We start from the raw sequence: 26,170 nt of genomic DNA, 5'->3' as shown, positions 1-26,170 counted from the left end.
TAGCCAAGTCTATGGAATAGGTAAGCTGCCCTTATCAATCTCAGAGGCCTATGCTTTATACAGCAGGCGGTGTACAATCAAAAATTAATTTCTGCCGCTTATCCTGTAGTCACTCTGCCAGCTTCTCCAAATGTAGAAAGTTGCAGACCAGGAATTCGAGCCATCCGAGGAGAAGCCGCTTAATCGTTCAATTCTTCTATAGTCGGATCAAAGTCCTGGACATTTCGCCCATTATTTTCTGCAGTGACCGGGACGCCCAGTAGTCGATCCTTTTGGAAAATTCCGACTCGCCAAGTTTAACCCCTCATGGACGACTCAGATCCCGTCATCGCATCCTACGATGTGTACCTCACAGACTCCGAGATCTCCAGATTCGTTCTCCAGTACTTAGACCGATCCGCCGAACACCCCTACGACGAGAGCCACGAACAGAAACCCGCTGCTTTCCGATTGAAACGGAACACGGGTCTCGTGGAGGTTGATGTGCCGATTCAGACGCGAGTGAACTACGATGTCAGTAAGGGACTGCGATATGGTGATGCCGTGAGAAGGTCCCGCAGCGCCCGGGAAGGAGGCTCATACGGCTTGGCTGGCGGGTTCAGCTCGGGGGCTGCTGCGGGCGGTGCGAAGGTGAAGATGGAGGCGAACGTGGATGTGGAGATGGGCGGGATGGATAGTAAGGATGGGTCTGATATTATGCGCGTGCAGACGCTTGGGGGGCGGATTAAGGGTCCTGAGGATGGGGACCCGGTGTATATGCTTGCGGCCTTCCGTGGACGTGGGTGTCCCCTTTGCTTCATGTGTGCCTGCAATGAAGTGATGCTGACGTGGATTTACAGAGAATTTACACCTGTCCCCTGTTTCTGCTGTCGTGCAGTTACACCCTCAGCTTCATCATATTGATGCCTTGGATGAGATACCTGCGAAGGGGAGGGGTAAGGCCAGGAAAGAAGGCGAGGAGGAGCAGACTGAGGCTCGGGCGATTGATGTGAAGATCAAAGCGGCCGAGGATGCGGAAGCGGCCATGGTTGCGGGCAACCTGGAACTGCTTAAGAAGATGCAAGACGAGAAGTGGACTACGTATGAATGGGTGGATGCAGAGGTTCGTCTTTCGACTGCTGTGTATCGTTAGAGACCAGCTGTGCTAACGTATTTTCAACATCCAGACCGAGGAAGCGTGGCAGACGTACGAGAGCTACATGATCCAGCAGGACCTGGAGAATGTTCCGCAGCTTGAGGCGGCCATTGATAGTGAAGACTATCTGGACAGGATGAGCGCACCACGTATCGACCCAGCTCGACCAGACATGACGGGTTGGGCGATGAAGCAGAACCGGAAGAGGCAAAAGGAAGAAGCTGGCTCCGTCGGAGTCAATGCGCAAGGGTGAGCTTCAATATTGCATTTTTGAAGGGATCAATCAATGTACGACTTGCCACGATGTATAAATACTGCATTTGCAGAACCTGGCCATTATAGCTCATGGAATGTCACTACTGTTCTAAGTTCTGAGCTCCTGATCAGGATAAGTCGACCATTCTAGCCAGTCCTTTTTCGAGCTCACTAAGAGTACATACCTTGGTACCTACCTAGTAATTGGCAGTCGTATAGACCCTCTTCCATCACTTCCTTTCTCATGCGCTTTCGCAGAGAATATAACTACAGATTACGGTCCCTGCTACTATATCGGAAAAGAAACAGGAAATGCTCAATCGCTCTCAGCGCAGCCACAAATTGAGCCGACATCATTCGAAACATAATAACCCAAGTGAAGCAACAAACACTGTGGCTATGGATCGTTTTTCATCGACGATGCTGCCCTTTAGAAAGCTCTATAAAATCTTGCCACCCGTCTAGAAGCTAATCCACCCAATCAGGAAGCTCTAAAAAACTGCATTGGGTGACCTCACGTGCCTTATCGCCCATCGCTCCAACTGATTAGGAATAGTCAGTATTTTTCTTCTCTCCCGGGTTCCGTGTTCCTCGAGGCCGACAGTTTGTTCTGCTTCTTCGCAGATTTTCATCCTCCTTTCCTCATCCCAGAATTCCTCTTCCTGTCGTCCTTCCATCTCATCCGTGAAGAGCTGCAGGACGGCTTGTCAGTTCGGATTGTCGCATTCCGCCTGGCAGAGTCGCTTTTCTTCTTTCTCGTCGGATTTTTTCGTTTCTCAGGCCTTCCTCCCCGTCTCCAATGAACCTGCGCTTTACTTGCCTCTAATCCTATATCCCCTTCTAACTTCTATCTTTTCTGTTTTACTGTCTTATAATTCATTTATTATCTGTGTGTTTGTTTAGCGGTGTTCGTGCATCATGCTGTCTCGTGTCGCTCGCCAAAAAAATGCCATCAGCCTATTGCGGCAGTCGAACGGACGCCGTCTACTGCCCTCGGTGGCAGCGCTGCGATTTCATGCTAACTCCAGCAGAGCAGCATCGCTGGCAAGTCCGTCCATGACCACTCCACAGGAACGTTCTCGTCGACCTTCCTTTCAGTCCAATCGAACTCTTGCCACTGCCGCCGATCAGTCTGCAGTCGATCAAGGATCCTATGTATCATTCGACGACACGCTTTATGCGCCAGAGAATTTCTACGACCCATCACAGCAGTGGTCTCATCTCTTCCCTTCGCCGCCTGCTAAAGAACTCGATCCTTCGTCCCTGATCATCGTGGGTGAGTCGTTGCAAACGAAACCAAAAGTACTGCGGAAGGTGAGAGGGATTGGCGGTGACGAGGATGAAATGCTGGCCAATTTGGATGTCTCGCTGAAAGTTGGACGGTTTGATCGGGCTGCTACGCTCATTAATCGACTGGGACAACATTATCCTGTCGGTTCATCGGAGTACCTGGCTATTCACAATCGTTATTTGGAAAATATGGTGTCACATATGATTGTGACAAGGCAGCATAATATGGTGCTGCCGATGCAGCGGTGGTTTGAGCTTGATATGCCGAACGGGGGCGTGAGACCGGACGCAACAACATATGCAATTATGATACGAATGGCACTTCGCATGCTTCATGGCTCGAAGCGAGACAGAGCAGTACGAAGATATTGGCAATTCGCCAAGAGGGATAATATCGAGGAGGAAGTGCTGGCAGTCCCGGTTCTCTCGGAATTAGAGCTCGGAGAACTCTCAGAGGTTTGTTATTTACCTCTGTTCACTGTGCTTCCAGTTGATTTTCAGTTACTGATTCTTCGGGTTGGTTTAGATCTGCTCTTCTGATCTTCAACGCGTCGCCATCGGCAGTATCGGATCTGAGCCCACACCCGCTGCCACGGTCAGCACACACATGGACGACATGGCGGAAGTTAGACCCGTTGAGCAAAAGGGTCTCGGGCTTTCCTCCCTTAAACAATCTCTCTCCCTTTTTTTGGACGAATCCAGTTCCTCGGTCCCCACCGACCCCGAACAGAAGCAGGTGTATGATGAACTCAGACAGCGTCAGCTGGAATCTGACTCGGTACGGTCTGCTATGGATCGTTGGCGTCAGGAGTTCGATGACAGACAGAAATTGGGCATTGATGTCACCGGTGGTGGGAAGAAATTAGGCTCGATTATGACCCAGTGGCACTCTAGCCTCGTTGCTAGAATCAAGGAGGAACTTGAGCTTGTTGCTGAAGCGGAGGCGAATCCCATTCGGACTCTTGAGCAGAAAGAGCGTTGCGAATATGGTGTGTACTTGCGGTGTCTGGATACGGACACATTGGCAGCGCTCACCATTCTGGCTGTTATGTCCACTTTCAGCCGCGGTGGGATGGAAAAGGGTTTGAAGGTTTCTGCAGTTGTTTCAACGATTGGTAGAGATCTCCAGGATGAATTGATAGCGGAGGCTGCTCTCAGAAATGAAGCAGGCGCAGACTCTCGGCGACTCAAGGCACTGAAAGAACTCCTCGCGGGGCGCAGGAAGAAGGACGGTCGTGCCAAATGGCAGGGCATCGTTCAGAAGATGCAACAAGAGGATGCGACGATCATGTGGTCGCCACGAGTGACTGCAAAAATCGGTGCAGTGTTGATGAGCTTGCTATTCGAGGTCGGTAAGGCACCGGTGACCATGGAAGATCCCGAAACCAAGAAGAAAATGGTCACGATGCAACCCGCCTTTCAGCATGCTTATCAGATCACCTGGGGAAGGCGTACGGGCTACCTCCACCTTCACCCAGCAATCGTTAAGATTATCGCCAAAGAACCGACTGCCGATCTTCTCGGTCGGCACTTACCCATGGTCTGCAAACCCAGGCCCTGGAAGGGTATGAAGGACGGGGGTTTCCTGTTGTATCAATCCGATATTGTGCGGACGACACCCGGTGAAAGTCTTCAACCGGCATACATCAAGACTGCCTTGGAAAACAATGGCCTTGAGGACATCCGTCGGGGCTTGGATAACCTTGGTAGCACGGGGTGGGTCATCAATCGCGATGTCCTCAACGTTATGCTTGAAGCATGGAATTCTGGAGAGGCGATCGCAAACCTTGCTCCGCTAGAACCCGACCTGCCTCTTCCGCCCAAGCCAGCCCCCGAAGCGGGTTATCACGCTGAGAAGGAATGGGATGCTCTGGTACGCGAAGTTGAAAATAGGAGATCTGGATTGCATTCGATGCGGTGTTTCCAGAATTTTCAAATGGAACTCGCTCGTGCGTACAGGAATGTCACTTTCTACCTTCCGCATAATATGGACTTTCGCGGTCGTGCTTACCCACTTCCCCCGTACCTTAACCAAATGGGTGCAGACAATTCCAGAGGACTTCTGCTGTTTAGCGAGGCGAAACCATTGGGTGCCAGTGGCTTGAGATGGTTGAAGATTCAGATTGCGAACCTTTCGGGTTTTGACAAGGCTAGCATGTCTGAGCGCGAACAATATACCATGGATCACTTGGACGATGTGCTTGACTCGGCGGACAAGGGTCTTCACGGCAGACGCTGGTGGCTCAAGGCGGAAGATCCCTGGCAATGTTTAGCTGCCTGTTGTGAATTGAGAAACGCCCTTCGCCATCCGGATCCCACTCAGTACCCTTCACGCTTGCCTATTCACCAGGATGGTTCGTGCAATGGATTACAGCATTACGCGGCACTTGGAGGTGATAGCATCGGTGCCCAGCAGGTCAATCTGGAACCATCCGATCGCCCGTCCGACGTCTACACCGGTGTTGCCGAGTTCGTCAAACAAGAAGTTGCGCGGGAGGCGGCGCAGGGCCACCCTATTGCTAAGATCCTCGAAGGAAGAATTACAAGAAAGATAGTGAAGCAGACAGTCATGACCAACGTGTACGGTGTCACATTCATGGGAGCCATGAGACAGGTCCGCAAGCAGCTTATCGACCATTACCCCGACCTGTCTTACGACGATAAAAAGCATGGTGCTTTGTACATTGCTCGGAAAATCTTCGAAGCTCTGGGTACGATGTTCAACGGGGCGCATGAGATCCAGCACTGGCTTGGAGACTGCGCGAGTCGTATCACAACGTCACTGTCTCCCGAACAGATCGAGCAAATTGTGAAGGATGCTTTGACGCCTTCGTCCTCTTCTAGGGGATCCGCAGCGAAGCTCAAGGATCCGTCTGAGAAATTTAGGTCTACAGTTATCTGGACCACGCCCCTCGGATTGCCTGTGGTCCAGCCCTACCGTGTGCGGAAGGCTCGGCGTATCACCACAACTCTCCAGGATCTCAGTATTGTTGATACTAATTCGGAAGACGTAGTTTCGAAGCGCAAACAGTTACAGGCTTTCCCGCCAAATTTCATCCACTCTCTTGATGCCACTCACATGATCATGTCCGCAAACGCCTGCAACCAAGCCGGCTTGACCTTTTCTGCGGTTCACGATTCGTTCTGGACGCACGCGTCTGATGTGGACTCGATGAACCAGATTCTTCGGGAAGCATTTGTTCGGATGCACTCGGACGACATCATCAGGAGACTTGCGTCTGAGTTTCGGGTTCGGTATGGGCAAAATCTGTTCCTTGCGAAGGTTGACGCGAGCACGAAGATTGGACGTGCGATTCGTGCCCTGCGGAAAACCGAGAAGAAGAAATCGGGGAAGGTCCAGGAGCTTTTGGAAGAGTACAGGAGACAGAAGCTTTTGAAGTCGGACGACCCAGAGTCGCAAGCGCAGGGTCGCGCCATGGTCACTGCTTGTAGCGTCTTCGAACAGCTTGGTGGAACCGATAAAGACCTGGCGATTGCGAGCTCGCTCGGTGAATCAGCGGTGGGACATATTCCGGAGGACTTGGCCGCAGCGGAGCGGAAGACGCCGGGACTAGGGATTGACACGTCGGATCCTGCGATCGAAAGTTTGTTTTCGGACTTTCAGGACCTGGAACCGAGGGCCGGCGAGGCTGACAAAGCCACTGGGGCCGAGCTCGAGGATGAAGTGGCGGCAGAAGACGGTGCAGGAAAGAAGAAGAAAAGGGCGGCGCGACAGCATGTGTGGCTCTGGCTACCCCTGCGGTTCCGCGACGTGCCCACCAAGGGTGCCTGGGATCTGACTCGGATTCGAGACAGCCAGTATTTCTTTTCATAAACGTCTGTGTTGGTGGCTTGCCGGGAGTTTTACGCATTGGGCTGGCGTTGGATGGTGTTCGATTTGATGAAACTAAAAGCAAGACAAGCAAAAAGAGCAACGGGGAGGGCTGATCTCTTTGCGCTTATTGACGGCATTTGCTCTTTTTTTTTTTTTTTTTTTTTTTTTTTTCCCTGCATATGCTGGGTGCTGATTATCATTTGATTGTGATATCCTGATGTGCATTTATTTGTGGCGTGCCTCTCCCCCTTTTCATCTTGTTAACCTTGTATATTATCTCATGGATGCCAGCACTATGCTGGGGAATATGTACAGTATGACCTGAAAAGCTATTGCTTGTATATATTAATCTGCAATTTTGTCAATATCTTCAACCTAGTCTTGTAGATAAAATGCAGCAGCGATCTAGTCGTCAGGAAACATAACGAAAGACACAATGTGACGATGGTACAGCTCAATAAGGAAATGGATGGGATGGGATGTCGTGTTCTCCAGCCTTGGTAGAACGAGGGGCTATTTAGGCAGAATACGAACGCCACCAGGGAGGATTTTGAGTTTGGCCTGGGGTATATACCCAGGGCAGAGAGCAAAAGTCCATGACTCGATGAGATTGGAGAATATTCAGCTGATATTGCTTACTCTCTCGTACGGTGAGACTTGGTGATCTTGATCCAATTGAGGGGGACAATAGATTTGAGTACGCAGTAGGTAATAATGTGGCTGGAGTACACAGTATGGAGTACGGAATGAGGTACGGTAGGAATACGGTAGTGTAGTCTAGGTAGTTTAGTCTGATTGAATCTGAAATGAGTTCTGGATTGGCTGGAAACCCGTATCCTGCACGGAAGACTCCGTCTGACTGAGGATTGTGGTCCGCGATCACTGATCTGGTCGATGTATGTACATGATTTTACTTCTTCGGAATATGGAGGGGATGAGATGGATCGTGGATAGCTCTGGCCAGTAGCCGCTCAGAGCATCCTGGGATAGATAGATGGTTGAGGGATGGTGAAACGGGTCTTCATGCATGATCTTGAGGTCAAGGACTGTGCAGTGGCGGCGTGCAGTGGCGGCGTGCAGTCCGGCATTTGTTCCCAGAAGTGTCTCTGGGGGTATGGTCTATGGTCTATGGATGTACTCCGTCCAGGGTCTGGCTCGGGATGGTGGGGGAGGAATCGACGAGAGACACTATGAAAAAATGAAAATGAATGTGATTGTGGCGACCATCCTCCTCCGCTTAATAAGGACAGATCATCTTCTGGGTTTGTCCATTTTGATTTGTGCGTGGGGACAGGGGAGATGTCCATGAATGTCTCCTGACCTGGGGTGCTTACGCCTACAGCAAGCAGAACTCCACGGGGTACTCCGTAATGCATGCAGTCTGCAACGGGGGAAGAGGATTGGCTGGAACGGATTTCAGGCACCTGGGAGGTCAGGTACAAGGTAAGGTAGATGGTTGATGCGATGCAGAAGCGTCTTTCTGACGTCGTTGGGCTGTCTGCTGTTTTTGTCTGAAATCCGGGGCAAAGTTTGGGGAATGGAGACTATCTGTCACACATACTTTGCGCTTTGCTGTGATCATCCACGATTAGGTTCGTCCTCTGCTAAGCGAAGTTGGTGGACTTCAGACTTTCGCCTTTGAATTATGGGGTCTCGTATATCAGGATCAGTCGGTGTAGGGTTTATTTATCATTCCTTTTGTTAAATCATGATCTCTGGATACTGGATACGGGAGAAGATGACCATGGAATGAGCTGACCAGGCCGACCTAGCAGTAGACTCTCTCTCTCTCTCAGTTTCCCCACCTTTTTCCCCTTCTGGCCGGTGTGGAAATTTCAGCCTGCAATTAATCTCGATACTAGACTAAGGGACTACTCCATTATTATGTCCATACCTCTTCCAAGATGAAACTCTCCTCATCATCCTTCAATCCAGATTTTGCCCTCCCTGACTGGCTCATCTTTTGATTATCTCCAAGAATCCACGTTCGTCTTCCTTACTGCCGAACACCCGCCATTTCATGAAAGAAAGTCTAAGACCTTGATCCAGTAAACTCATGAGCTGTGGCCATTTTTCCATTCCCAGGGTCTTAGGCTGGTTCTAGTCCTGGCGCTGGCGCTGGCGCTGGCAGCCTCGCTAAACTCGACCCAGGCAAAGGTATTTCCCTTAGTTGGTGGTTCCATGCTCGATTCGTCTACATCCCCGGAACTTCCCAGCCTGGGGGGCCTTCTCTTCTCCCCTCCCCCATTCACATTCAGCCTTTCCTTTCTTCCCTTCTCTTCTCTTGCCTTGTGCTTTTTCTTGCTTTTGCCCTCGTGGTTCTTAGTGCTTTTTCGCCTCGGTGGCCTCGTCCTCCAGGAAGCGCTATAGAGCCGATCCTTTCTTTGCCTGTCTGACTGGCACTAACTAACTGGGAATCTTGTTACTTTACTACTTTAGTTGCTTTTGTCTCTTGACTCGTTTCTACTCCGCCCATGAATTAATTATCGACTATTCCTCCTCCGAGCCGACTTTCTCTCTCCCTGCCTTAGCTACCTAGGTATTATTATTCGATTCTCACACCACCGACTGGTGATCTTTCGGCAATGAGCTCTTGACTCTGCTGATTCGGTACCTTTTTCCCCCTCTTCATCTCACCCCGCGCGACTGTGCTTCAACGGTCATCGCTGCTGGTCAGTTCATCAAGTGGTGGTCTTGCCGATCTGCTTCCTCTCAACAACGCTATTTTCGTTTTCCGTCAACGACTTTTGGGGCCTTTAGGGCCCTTGAATTTCTCCACATCTCCAGTTTTACTGCGTCCTCTCTCCGTCTCTATGTCTGGATAGGCCGATCGCTCTGCTTCACCCGTGAGGATGTCAACCATTTCAGTTCAACATTTTCCTCATTCCTATTCTCCCTTTTCTTCCGGTCTGACTTCGAATCGGATGGCGCAATCTCAAACTTCCGGGCTCGACACCCTGGCAGAGGGTTCGCAGTATGCGCTCGAGCAGCTGCAATTGTCGCGAGAGGCTGCAGGCGGCGGCGGCGGTGACCTTGATCATGCTACATCCGGTGGCATGAGCGACTCTGTTGGCAAACCCAAGGATCACAACAATTCCCTCCCAAGCTTCAAGAATCCTTCGCAGCGAGATCCTCTCGTCGAGGCTCGTTCCACAATCAGGAAAAACTCATCCTCGGCACCTGTTCGGCGAAGAATCAGTCGCGCTTGTGACCAATGCAATCAGCTACGCACTAAATGCGACGGGCAGAACCCGTGCGCCCACTGCATCGGTAGTGTCCCCAACAGCTACCCGAAATTTGTACCTGCGGGTCGTGCCATACTGACAGAAGTGAGCAGAATTCGGGTTGACCTGCGAATACGCGCGAGAACGGAAGAAGCGTGGAAAGGCTTCAAAGAAGGACCTCGCCGCAGCGGCCGCGGCCGCGACTCCTGGACAGCCGAATGGCAGTTCAGCCAAGGAAGACGCAGCAATGGTTGGAGGACACACTCCCCCAGATAGGCGACCGGGGCTCAATGGAAGATACGACCCGACCTTCGACGCCCCTCGGAATCTGAACGGCTCGGCACAGCACTCTGAGGCATCAGGCATGGTCGGGATGCAGAATTCTCAGCATCTTCCGCCCCATTCTCAGCCGCCCATGGGCGGGGGCCTGGAAGGCTTGCCTCTTAATGGTTTCGGCGGGTTGAGCGACTCGAGCCGACCTTCCATGCCTGTCCCAGAACTCCAATCACTGCATATGCTACATTCCTCGCATACAAACCCTCGCTCCCCGCCATCTATTCTACCCTCTCACAGGTACAACGGCGGGTACAATGAGAGTGCGTACTCGCTCATGAATCCACAAGAGTCGACCTCGGCCTCGATCAGCCAGTTCCGACTCGGTGGCTCTACAGAAAACCCACCAAATTCGTTCCTCGGGCTCTCCCCGCCAGCTCAGTCGCCCGGCTGGTTGCCCCTTCCTTCTCCATCTCCTGCGAATTTTCCTTCGTTCAGCATGGCCTCGTTTTCTACGACATTGAGATACCCCGTTTTGCATCCTGTCTTGCCTCACATTGCGTCCATTATCCCTCAGTCGCTTGCCTGCGATCTCCTTGACGTCTACTTCACCAGCTCTTCCTCGTCTCACCTATCCCCCCAGTCGCCGTATGTGGTTGGGTACATTTTCCGAAAGCAATCCTTCCTTCATCCTACAAAACCGAGAGCCTGCACACCTGGTCTCCTGGCCAGCATGCTCTGGGTGGCAGCTCAGACAAGCGACGCCCCGTTCCTCACATCGCCTCCATCAGCGCGAGGCAGAGTCTGCCAGAAGCTACTCGAATTGACTATCGGCTTACTCAGACCGCTCATCCACGGCCCTGCGCCCGGTGAAACATCGCCCAACTACGCTGCAAACATGGTCATCAACGGTGTCGCTTTAGGTGGCTTCGGTGTCTCTATGGATCAGTTGGGAGCGCAAAGCAGCGCCACGGGAGCCGTAGACGACGTCGCCACCTACGTCCATTTGGCCACGGTCATCTCCGCAAGCGAATACAAAGCAGCCAGTATGCGTTGGTGGACAGCGGCGTGGTCACTCGCGCGAGAGTTGAAGCTCGGCCGCGAGTTGCCGCCAAACACTCCTCAGCCACGGCAAGATGCTGAACGGGACGGGGACCCAGACGTCGATCCTTCGAAGCGTCATCCTCCACCTCTCATCACTTCGATGGGTCACGGTCCCGGAAGCACAGTCATCAACATCACCGAAGAGGAACGAGAAGAACGCCGGCGTCTCTGGTGGTTACTTTACGCGACGGATCGCCATTTGGCGCTCTGCTACAACCGTCCTCTTACGCTGCTAGACAAGGAATGCGAGGGGCTCTTGCAACCGATGAATGATGACCTGTGGCAAGCCGGTGAATTTGCCAGTTATCGCCAGGCAGGCCCTCCAGTAGAGTGTACAGGCCATAGCATGTTTGGGTACTTCCTGCCGTTGATGACGATTCTCGGTGAGATCGTCGACCTACAGCAGGCCAGGAACCATCCACGGTTTGGTCTTGCCTTTCGGGGCAGTGCCGAGTGCGAGGCGCAGGTTCTCGAGATTGCGCGTCAACTAGATGTCTATGCACAGAGCCTGAAGGAATTTGAGACGCGATACACGAGCAACCTCGCTCTGGGTGCGGCCGAGACTGAGGCCGCCATGGACGGGTCTCATCTGAACCATGTGAGCCCTTCGGGTCGCTCGAGCAGCACAGTCGAATCCCGCGTGAACGAGTCGATCGTGCACACCAAGATGGTGGTCGCCTATGGGACACACATCATGCATGTTCTTCATATACTCTTGGCAGGCAAGTGGGATCCGATCAACCTGCTTGATGACAACGATCTCTGGATCTCTTCCGAATCATTTATTGCGGCAATGGGTCATGCGGTCGGCGCCGCGGAGGCCGCTGCGGACATTCTGGAGTATGACCCGGATCTCAGCTTCATGCCGTTCTTTTTCGGTATCTATCTTTTGCAGGGCAGCTTCTTGCTCCTCTTGACTGCCGACAAATTACAAGGTGACGCAAGTCCAAGTGTGGTCCGGGCGTGTGAGACTATAGTTCGCGCGCATGAAGCCTGCGTCGTGACGCTCAATACTGAATATCAGGTATGCTTTTCTAGCTGAATCTCTTCTGGATCGGACCTCAAATACTAACGCCGTTCTGATATAGAGGACCTTCCGCAAAGTCATGCGTTCGGCTCTCGCGCAGGTTCGCGGGCGCCTACCCGAGGACTTTGGCGAACAGCAGCAACGTAGACGGGAAGTTCTCGCTCTTTACCGCTGGACCGGTGACGGCAGTGGTCTTGCGCTCTGAGATTGAGCTTGTATTCGGCGCTGGATTTTCTTCTTTTGGCGTTCTCGACATCTATATATACACCAGTCAGACGTGACGACGTGATGCGATTCCTTGAAAATCATCATCGGGAACATGGCCCACGGGCCTCGGGGTTTGGAGTTCAAACGGAAGCGACAGGACCTGGTGGGATATTTCCTTCTCCGACATAATCTTCTATATCTCTTGGATGTTTCCTATTTTTTATTCCCCTTCATATCTGTCTCCATCTCCCAGGTGTCTCTTGGATTCGGCTCGCCATCGATCGAACGACCCGGCACTTAGCTGTGGTGATTCGGAGAGACGGGAATGAGGCACCTTGAGTTTATGGGCAGCCGATGGAATGCGACGGCTATGCTCTGATTAGTACATATCTTATCGTTACTTTCGATTGTTCTTTTTGATGGATACCAATACCTGTATACTTACGGATGCTTGAGTTGTTTCATACCCTGTGCGCACGAGTGCCTGAAGCCATACCTGTTCAACGCAGCTACATTTCAAAACACAGTTGAAATCAGAATATAACCCCGTTGATACGAAGATGAGGATTTTGTACCTTTGCGTGATCAAGCATAGAAGCTTGTAGACGTAATATCAAACCATGGGCATTTGTTTATAACTTCTGCTTATCGCAATTGCGGCCTCAGGCCATTATGACGCCACTGGCCGTTATCGATAAGCTCTCTATCCTTCTTTGCTCCGCCGAGCTTGGTTCTTCCATCTCTGTTGCACATGTCCAACTAGATCAAGGATCTTCAACCATCACATCATGAAATGGAGTATTTAACATAGGCACTTGTATATCATGATCATGACGAGCCTCAGTAGATCCTTGCGACTCTTCACCCTTCGCCAAGTCCGCCGACGCTCGCCTTTGTCTCCCCTCATACCCAAACGGTTTCTAGGCATCCCGCCTCAATTTCTCCTAGACGAATACATTCCACGGTATCAACTTCTTTCCTCCGTGGACGCGGCAAAGAAACGCTCCCTCGCTTACGCTCACCTTCAGAACTGCAATCTCTGCCCCCGTCGGTGTGGCGTGAATCGATACGAAGAGACGGGGGTATGCTTGATCGGCGCCGAAACGGCCAAGGTCAATGTCATTGCACCGCACCGGGGTGAAGAGCCATGTATACAGGGATACCATGGAAGCGGGTCTGTCTTTTTTTCTGGGTGCAATCTGCGCTGTGTCTTTTGTCAGAACCATGTACGTTCTCGAAAGTTCTGAAGCAACACCCTTGTGGACTGGTCTCTGACATCACGCGAACTAGGATATTGCGCACCAGCCAAACGGCTTCGACTTGACCCCTGAAGAGCTGGCAGACTGGTACATCAAACTCCAACAGGTGGGAAATGTCCATAATATCAACCTCGTCACGCCAGAACATGTGGTACCGCAGGTGGCTCTCTCGATCCTGGCAGCCCGAGACATGGGCCTGAAGATTCCCATCATCTACAATACGTCTTCCTTTGACTCGCTTGAGTCACTCGAGTTGATGGATGGACTGGTGGATATATATCTGCCTGACTTCAAAGTATGGAAGAGCAGCACGTCTAAGCGGCTACTCAAGGCAGATGACTACGCTGAGACCGCCAAGGAGAGTATCAAGGAGATGTACAGGCAAGTCGGCGACCTGTCTTTTACATCCGACGGCATTGCGAAGAAAGGGGTACTACTACGGCATCTGGTCATGCCGGGGAAAGAAGACGAGGGCCGTGAGATCATGCGCTGGCTCGCGGAGAACGTCTCAAAGGATCTTTACGTGCACATCATGGAACAGTACCACCCTGACGCACACGTTGGCAAGAAGAAGCGGACCACGAGGAACGCGAGTCAGGAAGACAAGGCTGAGGTCCGCTATGCCGACATCAACCGGGCTGTCCGTGATGAGGAACTGGGCTCGGTCAGGGATGCTGCAGTAGCGGCTGGCTTATGGCGATTCTGCGAGGTCAATGAACACGGGGGGTTCCATCTATGAGACTGTCTTTCTTTCTTTTGTCTGACGCATTGACTGTGCGCTTACTGCAGGACACGTACTTTGAGGGTGGTACTGCTGCAGTGAGTTGACTGCCAGTCGGGGGGTTCCGAACCATGTCCGGCTTTATCCTAATGTTGGCCCGTTGGTCACGATTTAGCCGGTATTATCCAGGAAGGGGGAGGTCTTCCGGCTAATCAGTCATCTTAGGTTGTTTTATACCCGTGAGGCTTGAGGATTAGACAAATTCTGATTTTCACTTTCATATGTGTGGATATATTAGGAATCGTGGTCACTTCTATTTATATACATAGACACGGCGATTGTTAGTGCTAAGTACGCTATTTCTAAGTGTAGAACTAGAATTGGTCCCCTGGTTAGAAAAAGTTAAGAGATATAAGATAGACACTTTCTTTGAAGCCATAGATCGATCGCTAGGCTAGGGCCCGATGGAGCTGTCAAGTCGGTCGGGATGACGCCAGTTGAGAGCTGAGATCCACTACTCCGTATGGGGTAACCTGGTTCGGAATAAAATGATTTCTCGACAGTTCATCTTTCAGCTGGTCAGCCTACGCATTAACTTCCATTCTAACCATGCTCTCCACAGCACATTATCAGCATACTTGATTTAATAGTGCACACGACAGGGTCAATCCACTCAAAATGAAACCCATCATCGCCGTACCCGCCGTCCTGGCGCTCGTTCACCGCGCCTGGTCACGCAAGTCCCTCACCCCACTGGGTATCCTCGCCGCAGCCTTGACCGCGATCGCGCACGTCGTGCATCCATGGTCCGCGCCGTTTGCGCTGCTCGTGGTGTTCTATCTAGGTGGAACGAGGGTCACAAAGGTATGTACCTCTGCATCGTGCGATATGCCCCCCATCCTCTTCCACAATCAACTGATTTCGCGCGATGCGGGGATAGGTCAAACACGGGGTCAAGGCCCGCCTTACGCTCTCCGCGACCGGCGCCGAGGGCGGCGAGGGCCAGCGGACTCATATCCAGGTGTTGGCGAACTCGATCGTCGCGACGGTGCTGATCCTGCTGCATGCGCGTGTTCTGGCTAGCGGCCAAGAGGAGGGGTGTTTTTCGCTCGGTCGTCGGGCGGGAGATGTACTGGTTGTGGGGATTGTGGCGTAAGCTTTACCCTGTGGATGAATTGTTCAAACTTCAAAGATCCCAGGGGGGGCTTGGTGATGGGTGTGCTGATGACTTGCCGTGTAGGAACTACGCTGCCGTCGCTGCGGATACGTTCTCCTCTGAGCTGGGGATTCTCTCCAAGTCGAAGCCGCGGCTGATCACGTCGCCTACGCTCCGGGTTGTGCCGCCCGGCACGAATGGTGGCGTTACGGCTACGGGGTTGTTGGCTGGGGTGCTGGGGGCGTTTACGATTGCGGTGACGTCGGCCATACTCGTCCCTTTTTGCTCGAGGGAGGCGTCTGGGGTGGTGAGTCGCGTGCAGTGGGTCCTGGCTGTGACGGTTTGGGGCACTTTGGGAAGTGTGCTGGACAGTATCCTGGGTGGGCTGTTGCAGGCGAGCGTGGTTGATAAGCGCAGCGGGAAGATTGTCGAGGGCACTGGTGGTGGAAAGGTATGTTTCATTCGGTGTTGTCGTGTTCGTTTGGCGGGTTCTAATGCGGGATGCAGGTCCTCGTCCATCCCTCGTCGGCCCGGCCTGGCGGCACGGCGGAGGTGTCGGGCTTCTCTCACAGTCCTGACGGGAGCGTACACCTCCGCAATACGGAGGAGGTTGCGAATGCTGCCGCGTTGAAGGGCTCTCGGGCTACGGGGACTTCGAGGGGCATGTCGCCGGGGCGGGCCACGGAGCCGCATCATGAGAGCCGGCGTGTCGAGAGTGGATGGGATGTGCTGGATAATAATGCTGTGAATGTTTTGATGGCGCTTGTGATGAGTGTGGGCGGTATGCTTGTTGCATGCTGGGCGTGGGATTTCTCAATCGGTGACATTGGACGATCGATTGGAGTCATTTGAGTGCCTTTGGCGGATATAATTCGTTGCACTTACTGGGCTATGTTATGGACAAGAATGGTGACAGTATTGAGACCTAGTGACATTCCCATTCTAGATAGAGATACTAGAAGCAGGAACAAAGGGACATCTGACTTCATTCTCCTGGCTGATCGAGTACTTTGATGACAAGAAATTCCCTTCATGGAGTCCTTCCAGGAAAAAGGACGCTATCGAGTCGCCCGAATGGTCTAGTGGTATGATTCTTGCTTTGGGCTTCCAACCTAAACTGCAAGAGGCCCCGTGTTCGATCCACGGTTCGGGCCCGACCTTTTTTTTTCCCCTATTCCTCATGTTATCCTTTTGATATGCAGGCGCTTCCCCAATCGTTGTCAATGTCCTGGATTAAGATTACTTTTGTTCCTTGATAGAAGGGCCTTATTACCACTATATCATTTCGTAGCGCAGCCAGGTAAGTTCAGTGGGTAACTGGCAAGATGCTCAGAAGAAAGATGTCAACTGCTCGAGGGTCGACTCTGCTGTCTACTACATGTTATTTCGACAATGGCCTTACCCTATCTACAGATAGCGCCGGATGTCCGGACCTCGTCGCTATCTACGGCCAGCGACTTCGAACCCTCCAAGTCCCATGTCGAGTAGGCAGTTCTGGCCGGAAATCCCTGATCCTGTGTAGCTCATCTGTCCGGACAGAGCTGGACGGGTATCAGATAACTCCTGTGATATGTAGTCTTCGCCGGGTATCTATATCGTAGTTCAGGTGCTGAACACTCGGGCGATTGAAAGACGTGGAAGCACAGCGCCATAGTACTAACAATAAATATACCTGGCTCTCAGGGATAGCTGGATTAGCTCTTTCCCATTCGCAAAAGAGAGAAGGATGCTGATCAGGATTTGAATAAAGACGGCTGCCAACAGAGTGCTTTCAAAGTGTTAAAAAGATAAAAGAACGAAAAAGAGAAAAAAGATGGGCCCGAACCGTGGATCGAACACGGGGCCTCTTGCAGTTTAGGTTGGAAGCCCAAAGCAAGAATCATACCACTAGACCATTCGGGCGCCTTTATATAAGTGGCGAGGCCAAAATTGAACTCATGGATCTGAGTGGCACAGCATTTCTAGCAAGCCGACGGACCACCTCCCAGCAGCATCAGGAGGGACGATCACTCGAACGCCAGAGCGACATCGAAGCAATGAAGCGCTAGAAATTACAAGGCAGACAGGGGAAGGTAGTGCTCAGAGAAGATGCAGAGAAATTAGGTCAAGCATGTAAAGCTCTACAGAATCCAGTGAGTGTAGGCTATGTGGAATGTCTAGTGCGGCAGTGCCTGAGGCAGCTAGACAGATGGCTGTGGCTCTAAGCTTTGTTCCTGGCAGTGGTAGCTTTAAATTCCACAGTGGCAGCTTTAAATTCCCTCACATAATGCCGTTACCTGACAATATTGCCAATACGAATATTTGATTACCAATAACCAACCTCTATCTTGGATCATAGATGACTAGTGCAAACTGAACAAACAGTAGAAATATGGAGAAAGTGAGACAGACAAACACTGCAAAACAGGTGCAAACACCAACGTCATCCATCTTGTCCCCACCGGATTCCAGCCATGGCAGCCGCCGAGCTTATGGTTGGATTGCTGACCCAAGTGCCTCTCAATTCTAAGGTATGATCGTTAATCATGGCAATCTATTTCCGTTTGCGTGAGTCACTTGCAATGGTGCCCACGGCTGAGTTGAAACTGGACCGAGGACGATGCATCGCTGAGGGGGACTAACTCGATAGCTACTTCTGACTTCTGACTTGCATTACTCTACGGTGTCCAGCTCAGGTACGGAGCACTGCAGAGTGGGATGGCTGTCGACGTCACACCACCTAGTCTAGGTACTCATCGTGAACGGACTCCGTACCTCGCAGATTTCCCCCTCCACTTCCTCACGTCCAATCTGATATTCCAAATCGCGATCTTCGCCTCTGGCGGCTGCCTTGGTTTTATTCCTACCTTGCTCAGCTAAACAGCGGACAGTGCGGGGTGTTTGCACCGAAATAACTCTGTTTCCCATTATTAGCTCGAAGTGTATTATCCAGGGACGGCCTATCGTATTCCATGCTACCAACATGATGATGATGCTGGATCTTGCGATGCTAACCTCCATCTGGGCAGGAGCTCAAGGTCTGGCCCGCGGAGCTGCACTTTCTACCTCACCAACTAATCATCATGCTGAATCATATTCTAATATTATTGTGCCTGGAGAATGTTCGGTCCACTTCCTCGATTTATTTCTTGACATTTGATCCAGGAGCTCTTTCATTTAAACTAATGCAACCCCTCCATGATCTACCCCTCACTCAATTCTTCTGTTGAAACAGGGCCCGAATCTCTCTATATCCTCTATATCAACCTGAATTAGTCGTTCATTCTTTATTCTGAGAACACAATTCTCACCTTTTCTTTTCCTTCTGTTGATCTTTGAAGTCAGATCCTGCATCTATAATCAGAATGTCCCCGTTGGCGTGCCCTTCGAAAGATGTCGAGATCGTCGATATACATCAAAATGACGTGGAATTCTCGCTCGTGAACGAGATACGCAAGGGCCTCAATCCCCCGGACGGTGCTCGAAGATCCTTGCCCACCATGCTGCTTTATGACGCTCAGGGGCTGAAGCTCTTCGAAGAAATCACCTATGTGGATGAGTACTACCTGACCAACGCGGAAATCGAAGTGTTGAAGAACCACTCTAAGAAAATTGTGGATTGCGTCCCCGATAATGCACAATTATTGGAGCTGGGTAGTGGGTATGATTGTTCCGAAGAATGCCCCGAGGGCTCAAATGTCAATGCAGCGCATATCTAACCCGCCTGTACAGGAACCTTCGTAAGATTGAAATCCTTCTCAAAGAGTTCGAGCGGACAGGAAAGCGCGTCGACTACTATGCGTTGGATCTGTCTCTGTCAGAATTACAGCGAACCTTTGCCGAGGTATCGCCTGACGAGTACGCTCATGTTGATTTCCACGGTCTCCACGGAACCTATGACGATGCCCTTACCTGGCTGAGCAATGCGCAGAACCGACAGCGTCCCACAGTGGTTATGTCCATGGGATCGTCGCTCGGAAATTTCAGTCGTCAAGGTGCAGCAGAGTTCCTTGCCCAATTTGCTAACCTGCTCGGGCCATCTGATCTGATGATTATCGGGCTGGATGCTTGTACGGATCCGGAAAAGGTCTATAAAGCGTATAATGATTCAAAGGGCATTACCCAGAGGTTCTACGAGAATGGGCTATTACATGCAAATGCAGTTCTGGGATACGAGGCATTCAAACTTTCTGAATGGGAGGTGGTGACAGACTATGATGTTGCCGGGGGTCAACATCGGGCATTCTACTCACCGAAGCAAGATGTTACGATCGACGGTGTACTTCTCCAAAAAGGCGAGAGATTGGTTTTTGAAGAGGCAACCAAGTATGGTCCTAAAGAGCGGGAGCAACTGTGGCGGGATGCGAACCTCATCCTTTGTGCGGAGCTCGGGAATAGCTCTGAAGATTACCGTAAGTTGGTCGTTGTCGCCTGCAGCGCTGTGAGCAGAATTTATGGAGAAGTGTCAACTAATGAGCTACCATCCACTGACAGATATCCATCTACTGTCACCGTCAACCCTCAGCCTTCCCAGCCAACCGTCCGAATATGCTGCCAGTCCAGTTCCCAGTTTGAAAGAATTTCAGTCATTGTGGACCGCTTGGGACACTGTTACAAAGGCCATGGTGCCCCGCGAAGAGCTCCTCGCGAAACCTATCAAGCTTCGGAATGCTTTGATCTTCTACTTCGGACACATCCCCACATTCACGGGTCGGTATTCCAAAATCTTTAGTCAATGCCGTGAGCATGATACTGATGCTCTGATAGACATTCATTTAACACGGGCTCTCGGTGGCTGTCCGACGGAGCCACAAAACTATAGACTAATTTTCGAGCGTGGGATTGATCCCGACGTAGACAACCCCGAGCACTGCCACTCCCACAGTGAAATCCCAGACGAATGGCCTCCCCTTGCTGAGATTTTGGATTATCAGGGCAGAGTCAGAAGTAGGGTTGAATCGGTCTTGCAGAGGGATGACCTAACCCGGAACCGCTGCCTTGGGGAAGCACTCTGGATTGGCTTCGAGCATGAAGCAATGCACCTGGAGACCTTCCTCTATATGCTTTTGCAGAGTGACAAGACAATCCCACCACCGCTTGCAGAGAAACCAGATTTTGAAAAATTGTTCCATCAGGCCAGAGCGAACGCGAAACCAAATGAATGGTTTGCCATACCTGAACAGACATTATCCATTGGGCTCGACGATGCTGACGAACGCTCTTTGCCTGACCTGTCTTTCGGATGGGACAATGAGAAGCCTCAGCGAACGATCACTGTTCGTGCTTTCGAAGCACAGGCTCGTGCTGTAACAAACGGCGAATATGCCAAATATTTGCAAGCTACTCGTCAGCGTCGGCGGCCAGAGTCGTGGGTCCTAACCCATCCAGATGAGAATTACCCAATCTCCAAGGGGGTCACTCTAGACAGCAGTCAAGCCACGAAGGATTTCGTGGCCAACTTCGCTGTCCGCACTGTATTCGGACCGGTTCCGCTTGAATTTGCGCAGGATTGGCCTGTCATGGCTTCCTATGACGAATTGTCCCAATACGCCGAATGGGTGGGCTACAGAATTCCCACTTATGAGGAGGTCAAGAGTATCTACAACTACTCCGCTCAGCTGAAGGAGACAAGACAGCATGAGGCATCGGATCCAGAAGGGTACGTAACTCCCACTAAGTGTTTGAAAGCTTGGCCTCCTCTGACAAGAAGTAGCAACGGTGTCAATGGCATTCACAGTGATATGGCGAGGAATGGGCACTCGAAAGTTCTCCTGGATAAGCCTCGGACCCAAGAACATCAGCCAGTCCAACCTCCTTCCCAAGGCACAATGCCAGTATTTGTTGACGTCCACGATTGCAACGTTGGGTTCAAGCACTGGCACCCTACCCCAGTCATCCAGAACGGCGATCGGCTTGCCGGACAAAGTGAGTTGGGAGGAGTTTGGGAATGGACCAGCACACCATTAGCGCCGCATGATGGCTTCAAGGCCATGGATGTCTATCCGGGTTATACAGGTGGGCTCATGACCTTGCGACCGATTCCTATAGAGTCGACTAACCGGCAATAGTGGATTTCTTTGACGGAAAGCACAACATCGTCCTGGGTGGCTCGTGGGCGACCCATCCCAGAATCGCGGGGCGGACAACATTGTAAGTCATCACTTGCCATGTCGATTTGAATGCGCACTGACTGTCAAAGTGTCAACTGGTATCAACACAACTATCCTTACACTTGGGCGGGAGCACGTCTAGTACGCAGTCAGTAGCAGAGATGGCTTCTAGAATAATGTATAGAGGTGATCCATGAAACAATTCGGATGCCATTCTTCGGTACCACTGAAGGGAATCAAGTTACAACCCTACCAAAACCTCTTAAGCTAAGCCTTTTTACGTGAGTGGTGTAGTTGATGAAATGCTATTGTAGCATAGTCGTATGTATGTAACGTCGTGATCAACTAATTGAGATAGTGGAATCGTCCTCAAATACCTTCAGCATAGCCTGATCATTCTCAACGCCACCCGAATATGTTTCGGGACATCGAGCAGGGAGAACATATCTACTCCGTAGATATCAGTCCCCTTTGCAGAGATATCCAGGAATTAGTGGATCCCGCCACCAGCGGGGAAGCTCCATCCGATAACGTGACAAGGCACCCCGCCAGCGTAGATAACGCTCGGCGATGTATCAACTGTTTCCTTTCCCCAACTGCTCTCCCGCCGACTTTTATACACAAAATATTATAATCTAGACCCAGCATAATGTCCGCAGAGACCATCACAACCATTTCTCCCTCCACCAACCGCCCGATCCTCACCCGCACCGGCATCTCCACCGATGAAATCAAGCGCATTCCCGAGGTCGCCCAGGAGGCGTTCCGCTCCTTCTCGCAGTCCACAACTCTCGAGCAACGACAGCAGATCGTCGCAAGGGCACTAGACATCCTCGAGAAGAGGAAAGATGTGCTTGCGCACGAGTTGACGGAGCATATGGGCCGGCCGATTTCGTACACTGGTGTTGAGATCTCGACGGCCGTGAAGCGCAGTCAATACTTGAATCGGATCGCGCCCTCGGTTTTGGGCGAGGAGGGGGTGGTTCCTGGGGAGGAGGAGAAGGGGTTTAAGAGGTTTATCAAGCGGAAGCCGATCGGTGTTGTGCTGATCATATTTGCGTGGAACGTATGTTGCGGTTTCAGTTCTGATGAGATGTTTCGTTCTGAGCAAGAGTGTCTGAGGAGGGACGTGCTTTGCTAACTGGTGATTCTATTGCAGTATCCCTACCTGGTCCTGGTCAACAGCTTGATTCCTGCGATTCTGGCTGGTAATGCTGTTATCTTGAAGCCCTCGCCTCAGACACCCACGGTCGTGGAGCAGGTTGCTGGTGCGTTCGCCGAAGCTGGTCTTCCGGAGAAGGTCCTCCAGTATATCCACTGCGGATCGCCGGAGATGCTCGAAAAGCTTGTTCGGTCGCCTCATGTCAACCATATTTGCTTCACTGGGTCTGTGGTTGGTGGGTTGGCGGTTCAGAAGGCCGCGTCGGATCGAATTGTCAATGTTGGGCTCGAGCTCGGTGGCAAGGATCCGGCTTATGTGCGGGATGATGTGGATGTGGCGTGGGCGGCGGAGGAGATTGTCGATGGGGCAGTGTTCAACAGCGGTCAGAGCTGCTGTGCGATTGAGCGGGTCTACGTCCACAAGAACATCTACGAGACGTTCATCGCCGAGGTCAAGAAGGTTCTGAGCAAGTATCGCGTTGGGGATCCGTCGGACAAGACTACGCAGATTGGGCCTGTCATCTCGAAGCGCGCGAAGGAGACCATCTTGGCGCATATCACCGAGGCGATCGAGAAGGGTGCTCAGGACGAGACACCTGCCAACGAGACATTCGACAATCTTCCTGCCAGTGGTAACTACGTTAAACCTACATTGCTGACGGGTGTCGATCACAACATGCGTGTCATGACGGAGGAGACTTTTGGCCCTGTGATTCCCGTGATGAAGGTGGAGAGCGACGAGGAGGCAGTCAAGCTCATGAACGACAGCGAGTTCGGACTCACTGCAAGCATCTGGACGAAGGATGTCCCTAAGGCCGAGGATCTTATTGAGCAAGTCGAGGCGGGGACTGTCTTCATCAACAGATCTGACTACCCTAGTCCGGTAAGTAGCACACACTCTGCTGGTCTCATTCAATTGAAGCGAAAGACAGTTCCATTGAAGAGGACGATTGACATGTCTATAGGATCTTGCATGGACCGGTTGGAAGAATTCAGGTCGTGGTGTCACGCTGAGCAGGTTCGGGTTCGAGCAATTCGTCAAGCTCAAGAGCTATCATGTCAAAGATTATCCGAAATAGATCACTTCATACATGACATGTTATCCTTCTTTGACAGTGGTCGGTCGCGAAATATCAAGAAGGCAGGCCCAATCGGCGAACTATTGAGACATACCCAGGTAATAATGATATCGGTGGACGCTCTCAGTCGATGGGCAAAATTCCGAGGAATGGTTACCCAGAATCTCGACCCTCACGAGGCACGCCTGTCTCTTATTTCCTGTCAAAGGCGACTCTGAGGATTGCGCGCCAAGGCCAAAAGGGGGTCATGCTGATTTCGCACCAAATAGACTTTCTTGAATTCTGCAGCTAAGCATGCCAGTTAAGTCGATTTGAGTCCCACGGTGTTTAGGTTATGTCGGAAGGTGCAGGAATTCGAGGTGGCGACGGCCAGAAGTGTAGTAAAAATGCCAGGCAGCCGCTGCATTCAAGGCAATTATCAACCTCACATCAATTGCTGCCGTAACCGTCTTGATAGGTCGAGAAAAGTAGAGGGCATATCTACTGCAATCTCCCTTGACCTCGAAGGAATTTCGCCCGTGCCAAGGGATAATTGGACGCTTCGGTTTCGAGGCCTTGCTTTTACAGTTTCGAGGCAGGCAGATTCCTCGCTCATTGGCCAATCGAAAGAAAAAAAGAAGTAGTAGACCAAATCATAGCTAATCAGACATGGGGACTAATCGATCAGACGGGGCGACAGAAATGTCAATGCTGAGGAGGGGGCCGCATAGTTGCTCAGGCAAGGGATATGTACATTCGTAGGCACAATCCTCGTTCTCCCCATATGGCCGTACACGAGATAAGGAGATTGAGGAGCCCAGTGGTGGTGCTGTCTTTGGCCCAATTTTGAACTAGGCCGATCCTCATACACGTCGCGTGTGGAGGCGGAAAGGGATTGATCTAGGAATGTAGTCGCGACAGCGGCAGTAGTTACGACTGATTGAACACTGTTTAATGCAGCTCCCTGAATGACCGAAAAGCTCATATTGCCATGAGCGCGCCTATGATGAGCGCAACACTACTGAGAAACAGACAAGTCGACATTGTCGAGTTAAGGGTAAGGTATTAGGTAAATTACCTTTGGCTGTTAACACTATGTGCTTATTTTTAGGGACACATTCCATCCACACCGCGCTGGATATCTGTGCCTCCATTTACCCACACTACTTCCTGTTGTGGGTGCACCACACCATAACTTCTAACCACACTGTAACTACTAATTTCAATATTTTTAACTATTCCATACTTCTTAAAGCTATTCCAACCACACAACATGCTAAAATCTTCTAAATTTAATAAATCTCATATGATTAAGGCCTGCAAAGCTGCCCACACCTAAAAAAAACTAAATATCACTAAGATTACATGTGAATATGATATGCCTTATTAGATACTATAAAACCACATTAAAAATACTACACAGGCTTATACAGCTCAGAAACTAGTTAATAAAGTTCTTAAGGGGTATTAGGAGGAAGCCTTATGCCTCTAGTTAGTCTATATACATAATGTAAACATGCTAGTAACTCCTAGAATACTAGAGTTATGGGTAAATCAGGCACTTATACACACTAGTAGGCCTGACTAATAGGTTAGTAAGATATAGGTATATTACTTTAAGAAATATCTTCCAGCAGACCTAAAACTAGGTCTAGTAAAGTAAAAGATAAAGGAATTAAGGTATATCTAGGCTAAAGATACAGGGTTACTAGCACACTAGTATAATCTACTTATAAATATAGTTAAAGATACACCAGTATAGTTAGTATATAACTTTAATAAATATAGCTTCTAACCTGGTAAAGGTATATTAAGAAATATAATTAGTTTAAAAGATTACCTAGATCTTACTAAAGCTAAGTAAGGTAAGACTATTATAGTTATTAAATATATTACTGCTAATAGCTAGTAAATAGACCCTTTCTTTATATTTAAAAGTAATAGCACCTTCATAGAGTATTAGTTTAATAAGAGTAAGGGTTTACTACTATATATAATTATAGGAACCTTACTAAATAGCTAGATCACTAATAAATTAGTATTTAAATAGCTTTAATATTTTATTAGGCTAACAAACAGTTATATAAAGAGAGGGGAGAAGTATATTCTTATATTTAATGCCCATAGCTCCTACCTTACCTTTAAATTCTTATAAGAATATAAAGATAATAGTATTATACCCTTTAGATTTATACCTTATATAACCTATCATTACTAGCCACTTAATAGTAAACTATTTTTAAGCTATAAATGTCACGGGCTAGAAGCCGATTCAACCTATAACCTAGGTTTGGACGGTAAGAAATCGCTAAGAGGTTCTAACTGGGGCCGCAGCGGCCGAACACGAAGAGGGGTGTGCGAGGGAGAAACGGGGTC

General features: G+C 50.5%; 6 protein-coding genes across 6 annotated transcripts; all 6 read left to right on the top strand.

The window, feature by feature from the left end:
* Positions 1–306: 306 nt before the first annotated feature.
* On the top strand, positions 307–6,515 carry CDV56_102973 (DNA-directed RNA polymerase; the record flags this gene model as incomplete). Its single annotated transcript, XM_026756592.1, has 6 exons — positions 307–778; positions 840–1,102; positions 1,167–1,384; positions 1,947–2,096; positions 2,422–3,136; positions 3,207–6,515. 6 exons carry the CDS (start codon positions 307–309, stop codon positions 6,513–6,515), a joined length of 5,127 nt encoding a protein of 1,708 aa, XP_026617251.1.
* Positions 6,516–9,439: 2,924 nt separating this feature from the next.
* On the top strand, positions 9,440–12,348 carry xlnR (putative C6 transcription factor; the record flags this gene model as incomplete). The annotated part of the gene is made up of 3 exons (XM_026755851.1): positions 9,440–9,785; positions 9,853–12,140; positions 12,205–12,348. 3 exons carry the CDS (start codon positions 9,440–9,442, stop codon positions 12,346–12,348), a joined length of 2,778 nt encoding a protein of 925 aa, XP_026617250.1.
* An 826-nt stretch (positions 12,349–13,174) lies between these two features.
* CDV56_101958 (putative pyruvate formate lyase activating enzyme) lies at positions 13,175–14,348 on the top strand (the record flags this gene model as incomplete). The annotated part of the gene is made up of 2 exons (XM_026755577.1): positions 13,175–13,576; positions 13,641–14,348. The coding sequence occupies 2 exons, from the start codon at positions 13,175–13,177 to the stop codon at positions 14,346–14,348; spliced, it is 1,110 nt and encodes a 369-aa protein (XP_026617249.1).
* Positions 14,349–15,008: 660 nt separating this feature from the next.
* CDV56_101683 (DUF92 domain-containing protein) lies at positions 15,009–16,338 on the top strand (the record flags this gene model as incomplete). Its single annotated transcript, XM_026755302.1, has 4 exons — positions 15,009–15,194; positions 15,271–15,482; positions 15,571–15,937; positions 15,994–16,338. The coding sequence occupies 4 exons, from the start codon at positions 15,009–15,011 to the stop codon at positions 16,336–16,338; spliced, it is 1,110 nt and encodes a 369-aa protein (XP_026617248.1).
* Positions 16,339–18,830: 2,492 nt separating this feature from the next.
* CDV56_100871 (DUF323 domain protein) lies at positions 18,831–21,731 on the top strand (the record flags this gene model as incomplete). The annotated part of the gene is made up of 7 exons (XM_026754490.1): positions 18,831–19,126; positions 19,198–19,877; positions 19,960–20,175; positions 20,233–21,124; positions 21,179–21,480; positions 21,534–21,615; positions 21,665–21,731. 7 exons carry the CDS (start codon positions 18,831–18,833, stop codon positions 21,729–21,731), a joined length of 2,535 nt encoding a protein of 844 aa, XP_026617247.1.
* Positions 21,732–22,224: 493 nt separating this feature from the next.
* Positions 22,225–23,815, top strand: CDV56_100539 (aldehyde dehydrogenase family protein; the record flags this gene model as incomplete). The annotated part of the gene is made up of 3 exons (XM_026754158.1): positions 22,225–22,641; positions 22,735–23,619; positions 23,702–23,815. The coding sequence occupies 3 exons, from the start codon at positions 22,225–22,227 to the stop codon at positions 23,813–23,815; spliced, it is 1,416 nt and encodes a 471-aa protein (XP_026617246.1).
* Between the last annotated feature and the right edge of the window lie 2,355 nt (positions 23,816–26,170).

The sequence above is a fragment of the Aspergillus thermomutatus genome (assembly GCF_002237265.1).
Source record: "Aspergillus thermomutatus strain HMR AF 39 chromosome Unknown NODE_26, whole genome shotgun sequence".
NCBI lineage: Eukaryota > Fungi > Ascomycota > Eurotiomycetes > Eurotiales > Aspergillaceae > Aspergillus > Aspergillus thermomutatus.
Note: the sequence above shows the minus strand (reverse complement) of the source record. Positions and strands in the feature narration are given on the sequence as shown.